Here is a 7574-nt window from a genome sequence, read left to right as displayed (position 1 = left end):
CTTTTGTATATAAATATATTGTAAGAAAAACCGACTCGTTGAATATTTGAGAAACTCAGTGCATTGCTTTATTGATTTTTATTCATATACAATAATATTACCCTTCTTCTTTGTATACTCTTAAAATGACTCTGATTGTTCCCTGGTATTTCTCCACTCCAACAGCTTGAGGTCCCTGGATTCTTAAACAAAAATAATTCTTTAATAAACATAATTTATTTTCACAACTAGTTTCTTTACTTTTTATTAAGGTACAGTCGTAATATAACCGCCGACCGATTTAGGTTTCTCACTTGATTAAGTAAATTTTTAAAAAGATCTCGGTTTGAAGAAGGTTGTGTTTTAAGCTACAGCTGAGTTTATTTAACAACAATTTTGTCCTTAAAGAGAATGTTTACTAAATGACAAAATATAAGATAGTGACGTTAAACTGCTACAGAAGAGAAAGTTTTTTTAAATTTTTGTTGCATAATGGACAACACATCATTTTTTTTAACCCTTAAAGCTTACTATAGACTTCCCCTCTACGTGTCTATACATTTTTAACCTAGTCAAAATGCCCAAACGTTGGACTTTTAATAATATTAACTGTAGTCTACACTCTACAACCATATGCAAATTATTATTTCCCCATTTTAATAGTTTAATTCAAAGTTTCAGCCAAACATTTAGAATTTGGGGAGACATTTTCACAAATTCTATTTGTATATGTGTAAATGTAATGCTAAAATGGGGGAGGGAGGAAAACCCAAAGTCCCAGTTTTTTTAGTCAAACAGTTGTCTTATTATTCCACAGTTTAATCAATCTCACTGAAATTACCTCAGTCCATAAAAACAAATATTCAGTCATAGAATACACGAGTTGTATTGTATGTTAAATCTAAATAAAATTAAATTATCATTCTAATCATGTTGTTTGGGACACCCAGTATATTTGAACAGGGGAGACATTCGTCATTCTTCTTGATGCGAAACGGAACAAAATTTCGATTTTTATCAAATTTTTTTTTCGACATTGATCAAAAATTTGGGCGAAAATGAGGTCGAAAATTCATAGAAAATCTCGAATTCGGTTCACTGAAAATTTACTTACAAACCCAAGCTGTAAAGAATATATTTACCGGCTTTTAGCAACATCAAATGGTATGTTAAAGCAACAGGCCAGAGTTCCTCCAAGAAACCCGATTAACACTTTTCTACCAAACTCTAAATAAATAAACAATCAAGCCATCTACCATTATTCCGTAGAAGTCAGGGCTAACCCTGCGTCAAAAATAAGCGTAACTCTAAATAAATAAACAATCAAGCCATCTACCATTATTCCGTAGAAGTCAGGGCTAACCCTGCGTCAAAAATAAGCGTAACTCTAAATAAATAAACAATCAAGCCATCTACCATTATTCCGTAGAAGTCAGGGCTAACCCTGCGTCAAAAATAAGCGTAACTCTAAATAAATAAACAATCAAGCCATCTACCATTATTCCGTAGAAGTCAGGGCTAAGCCTGCGTCAAAAATAACCGTGACTAAATATATGAAATTAAACATGCTAAACATGTTAAAGGGATAACACTACTTTCTGCTAAAACTTCTTTTAACATTTGAATGTATGCCAACATTACATAGATTAACACAAAAATCAAATTTTAGTTTTCAGGGAAAATTTGATAAAGTTACATCACAACTTATTACATTTTTTTTGGACATCATTGTGACTTTGTCAGTCTCTATTCCAAAAAAGATGAACTTATAGTTTAAGTTTCGTTTGTTACTGTACAGTGCAACTTTGGTCAATATTTCCCAAATAAACAGAATGACCTTTGAGATCCCCAAAGAAACGCCAAGACAAAAAAATGAATATCATGATTGAATAAGGCTATAATAAAATAGATATCTATTCTTAAATAGCACATATACAGCATAGCTCAAAAATTCTGGCGACCACTGCATTGTATACAATCCTATTGACAAAAAGCTAACCACTATGGTTTATTTTTTAGACAGTTAAAGGTGTATTTTTTAGAAAAGAAAAACAGATTACCTAGTTTTGAGTTGTCTGCGTGTGGAACAATATCTTTAAAAGTGTGATAAAACCCGAAATATATCATATTAAAGAATCCGTTTCGTCCCATAGTTGCTGTTATTCCCTTTCCTGAACCAAATTTTCCAATTTAAAGATTTTTAAGAAATTCTGTTTGAAACAAATGAATTTATTTTAACTTATACAGTGGTAACGATTATATCAATACAATAAAAACCTACTTTTTAAATTAAGTTTTGATTGTTAACTAGCTTTTTTCAAATCAAAAGTTTAAAAGTAATCAAAGAGAAACTTTTTATGTGTTTCTTTTCTTTTTAACAGCTTGATAATTAACATTTAAATCATTGTAATGATATAATCGCCTACCACTGTACAGTGTACATTCCATTATAAACATTTGGCATCTCTTAAGGTTTTTAGGTCTGAGCCTTAAACTACCTTTAGGATAAACTATGTCTCATATGTTGTGGCTTCTGCAGTTGCATGATGATCATTTAAAAATATCTTAGAAAAATATTAGCTAGGAAAACCCTTGTTAGGAAAGTTAATACCATCGTTAAAGTAGCCAAATAATATTAATCTATAATTTCTCTGAATAAGGATTCCTAGAAGTCCACTTGATCCGAAAATCCCGTCTGTTTTGATAATCTCTCTTACAACATTCCTGTAAAATAAATCATCAAATCCTTCAAACATTTAAAAATATTTTATTGTCAGATTGATATTTAACTTTTATAAAACCCTCTTTTACAGAAAGAATTTCAGACAAATTGTGACTAATCCATGATTTTTCTTCTCAATAAAATATACAACCCTTCTAACAAATCTTATCTTTATTAATATATACTAGTCCGATGCTGCCCGTGTTCCTATTATTCATAGTCATAGTTAATCCCGCCTTTTACCCGCACTATAAATCATAGTTTTAGCAGAAGTGCCCGGCGTTGCCCGTGGTCCTGCAATTTGGTTAACTGTAATGATCATATATATAAATGTATATTTATTTATATGATCGAAAAGCTTTATTATATATAGATAATAGATAATTACCCTGACGAAGGAGCGACAGACTGATGAGCTCGGTTCGCCTGCATTTTTACCTTAACAGTAAACATTCATGAGACCAGACAAAGGGAGTATTTATCTTTTATCCCTATATTGTGCAACCTGGGGGGATATTTCAAATTTAGATTATTTGATCTGACAGAATTCATTGATTAAAATATCTCTGGTCTACGATATTGAGTTGCAAAGATTCTAGAAAGCTTAAAAGGGTTATTATTTCATGATGGCTCATGCGTTCAGTGTCTGCAGCTGAGATATTGAATTTAGAAACATATGATTAGGTAAGAGGGTCCCGGGGCCCCAAGAATCCCAAAGTGTGAACAATTGGCATACTGTAGTGTTACTACTATTAAAATAATTTGTACAATTTTGTAATTATCTTTTATAAAAACCTTTGAAAAATAAAAAATTGTTAAAAAAAAGTGTGTGGCAAGAACTCAAATAGAGGCTGACAACTACGTAACCTTCAGTTGTCGACTTTATTTCAACACAATGAGACTTTCTGTGTAAGCTCAAATTTTCTGAACATGGCCCTGAGAATTTCTAATAAGACCGATTCTAGGTAATATTAATTTCCCATGAATATTAAAAGATGTTAAAGTACCTTGACAACCTCGAATGGATTTACTATGATAGCTTCAGTAACTCCAGAGCCTAGTCCTGCTAATGCATATGTCTAAGATAAGAGAGCAGGGTTTCCAATTGTTTCCCTAATGAATTTGGATCGGTAAAGGTCTCTGAAGCTGACTAACAAACTATTAAACAAATTTGGAAATTAAGAGCAGAACTTTGCTTAGCTAACTTAAGAATTTTTAACTTTAATAATTTATTATAATTAAATTTTACAATATTTTTAAATTTCAGATGGAAACTTATTTCTTGTTTTTCATTCTTTCTCCTTGATCGTCCATTCCTTGTCCAAGCTAACTTAAGAATAAATCTACACAAAGTTACTGGACGATTATCCTGGATCAATTCCATATGGAATAAATGAAATAATCGTCCCGTAAAAGGAACCGAGTTTTTGCAACAAGTTCTGATTTTCGAACACCTATATCCTACGCAACATTATGTCGCAGACCTTTGATATTATGAATTATGTTAGATCAAAAAGTCGAAGTTTGAAATATCAAAGGTTTACACCATCATATTGCACAGATATAGGGGTTAGAAAATTTGAGTTTGTGGCAAAAACTTAAATCCTTTGTTCAGAATGTCACACCTAGCTCTTTGCATCATCTAAGGGGTTGATTTATTTGAAAATCCTTCAAGAAAGGTTCCGCCCTTAAGTTTTTATGGTTTATCATTCTTTACAACTTTAGGAAGCTTTCGTTAGGCTTTTACGGAGCTAAATTGATCTGAAAAGAACTAAACCCTATCAGAGAGTCTATATTGTAAAGGACTACAATATGATTTTCTAATTCATAATTTTTGTATCAGAACTTACCAGTGCTGTGGGTTTATCACTTCCAAAAAGAAAAACTTGCTGGAACTAAAATATAATGTGTGAATTATTTACAGTTTAAAAAGGCATTGAAACATTTTTTATTTGATACCTGTTCAAAAGTGAAAAATTTCCAGGCTCGCTTCGGAGTTTCAACAAGGATGGGTGGGACAATACCTTTCCAGAAAGATAATACACCTTCAGATCTGTTAAAACAAGTACAATAAAAAACTAAATCTCAATAACGAAAAAAAACAATCAATTCTTGTTCTAATTATATTGATGAATTGTACAAGTATCCTTCCTGTACATTTGCTGAAAACAGTCTCTGAGACCATTGTAGTGAACGACTCCTGAATGTTGATAACAGCATATTTATAAAGGAATTGAGTCTTCGCCACAAACTCTGGTTTTTTAATTCCTGTATCTTTGCAACCCAATGTCGTAGACCTGAGATAATTCACTATGAGTTCTGTTAATCTAATAATCTAAGTTTGAAATATCAAACAGTGTAAACTGTCGGGTTGCAAAAATATATAGGATTAGAAACTACGAGTTTGGGCAAAATTAAAGATGTAAGTTGGGAGAAAAACTAATGTCCTTGAAAGATTTACGAAAAATCCCAAATTAACCATGAAGAAATCTTTCGAAAAATTTATCTTTTTAAATCATATTTTGACAAAAATGTGATGTTTCACTTTTTTCAATGCTGATTTCCTTGTATTTGAGTGTTTGCTTGAATCTGTAATCTCGTTTTTACTAAATCCAGAGGATGCATTAAGCATACTTCTATACAGCCTGGACAGTGGATTTACATATTCTTATGTAAAATGTAAAAAACAAATTCTCGCCTAAGATCAGGATGTAAAATGTAAAAAACAAAACAATTTATTTTTCAGTTTAAACAGAAATAAATTGAGTCTTTGCCACAAACTCTGAATTTCTAGTCCCTATATCATTGGAACATAAAGTCGTAAACCTTTGATATTTTTAAACTTATATTATTTGATCTAATAAAAGTCATAGTTTGAAATGTCAAAGGTTTACGACAGTTGGCATCAAAAGATATAGCAATTAGAAGATGCGAGTTTGTGGCAAAGACTCAATTCCTTTATAATTGTGTTCCGTCCTCACAGCGAGGTCGAAATCGTCAAAGACATGGTGTTTGTGAAATCAATTCGAGCCTGAAGATGGGTCAACTCAGTCTGAGTTACAAAGAAGAAAATCAAAAAGTGGAAAAAGTTACATTCTCTTAAATTCATATAAATTCACAAGTTTGCTAACGCCAAACAATAGCTTTTTATTTTCACTTTTTAAACTCAAGCTGTCCCCTTTTCAGTCTCATTGTAAGACATTTATATAATATTTATATAACATTATTTAAAGCAGAATTTATGACAATGGACAATGAATCCCGAATTTTCCTAAACTTTCTAAATAGAGCCTTTTCAAGTCTGCACTTGACAAATTAATTTACTGTTTACTATAAAGATAGGAGATATTTTTACTGTAAGGATAGGAGATATTTTTACTGTAAGGATAGGAGATATTTTTATTTTTATTTTTAATTCAATGGTTTAACTTGTTTTGGTTAATACTAAAGAAACGTTAAAAGGAAAACCAAGGTGGAAGGTTAAAAACTTATCATAAATGTGAAAATGCGATTTATAATTTCATCATACAAAGAAAAGGACATTAGACTTGTTCGAGATTTTTCTGTTTTTAAACATTTAAAAATTTTTTTCTGCATTTGGCGTTTAATAGACATCATTATCTTGATTCTGAATTTATTTCTATTAAAAATAATATCACAAATATAGGAATTTATGACATCTTCATGAAAAACTAAAAGTACTGTTTAATTAATAGAAAGTTTAATTATAATTTATCCATTACATTAAAACATAAATAATTGTCTTCCCTTCATTTCCACACTTTTAACTTTTAGTAAAATTTATTTGGTATAAAATACAATTACGTTAAATTATGACATTACTTTTAGAAAAAATAGGTAACACAAACTAGGATTGTTAGATTTATAGTTCTTTTATCTGTATTTAATTAATATATATCCGGTTAATGATGTTCATTCAGTTTGCTCGTTAGTGTCTATAATTTCTTTCATGATAAAAAACTGATAAAGTGTAAGAAAGACAAATGTGTTAGAAAATGTTTATTCAAAATATTTGTGGTTTTCTACATCTACGTAAAATTTTAACCTTGACAGAAAATATCTGCAAAGAAAAACGACTTAAAAACGAATCAAAAACGATCCCCAAAACGATGCAAACATGCAGTCGTTTTCTCATTAGCTTAAGAGAAAGATATTGCAAACTTAATAAAATACAGTTTTCAAATCTTTGAGGTGTTGTTAATATTTTCCTAAAATCGATCCAAAACGACCTAAACATTCTAAGATTATGTTTGAATAAATATTACCTGCTGATCCTCCAGCAACAAGTTGAATTGCAGCAGTCTTGGCGAAACTTTTCTCTTTAAAAGGAGAAATATTACCCGCCATCTTGGAATTCTAAATCTTCATTAAATTTTTAGAATTAAATTTCCATTGGCCAAAGTTTTCTAATCCCTCAATCTTTGCAACCTAATGATCTAAACCTTAGATTTTGATATTTCAAACTTAGGCAAATAAATCTAACACAATTTATAGTTTGAAATATCAAAGGTCTTCAACATCGAATGGCAAAGAACTAGAGAAAGGAGATCAGAGTTTTTGGCGAGAACTCAGTTTCTTTATGCGTCCACAACAAACGTGGGTCAAACTCAGAAAACATCAGAGACAAATCTGGGAGGCTCATGGCGTCCGGGGGTTCCCTCCCTTGTCTGCCAGATGTCTCACCGCTCACGCTAAATTCTTATCTGACCATGCAATATATGAACACAATTGAGAGACGTCAAGTGGTCGACCAATGTAATGTTTAAAGAAATGGCCTTAGGGGGTATTCAGGCCCCAACGGTTGCCGACCCCCCCTTAGAAAGAAAAAATTAAACACCCCCTAAATAAATTC

The 7574-nt window shown here is 31.2% G+C and overlaps 1 protein-coding gene across 1 annotated transcript; it reads right to left on the bottom strand.

Moving 5' to 3' along the window:
• Nucleotides 1-55: 55 nt before the first annotated feature.
• Nucleotides 56-7117, bottom strand: LOC111717507 (mitochondrial 2-oxodicarboxylate carrier). Its single transcript, XM_023493001.1, has 11 exons — nt 6988-7117; nt 5266-5346; nt 4853-4901; nt 4661-4754; nt 4552-4596; nt 3709-3780; nt 3090-3139; nt 2645-2703; nt 2040-2150; nt 1122-1206; nt 56-182 (listed from the first exon to the last, which is right to left on the bottom strand). Exons 1-11 carry the CDS (start codon nt 7067-7069, stop codon nt 98-100), a joined length of 813 nt encoding a protein of 270 aa, XP_023348769.1. The 5' UTR covers nt 7070-7117; the 3' UTR covers nt 56-97.
• Between the last annotated feature and the right edge of the window lie 457 nt (nt 7118-7574).

Source organism: Eurytemora carolleeae, unplaced genomic scaffold, assembly GCF_000591075.1.
Source record: "Eurytemora carolleeae unplaced genomic scaffold, Eaff_2.0 scaffold2690, whole genome shotgun sequence".
In the NCBI taxonomy this organism is placed as follows: Eukaryota; Metazoa; Arthropoda; class Copepoda; order Calanoida; family Temoridae; genus Eurytemora; species Eurytemora carolleeae.
Note: the sequence above shows the minus strand (reverse complement) of the source record. Positions and strands in the feature narration are given on the sequence as shown.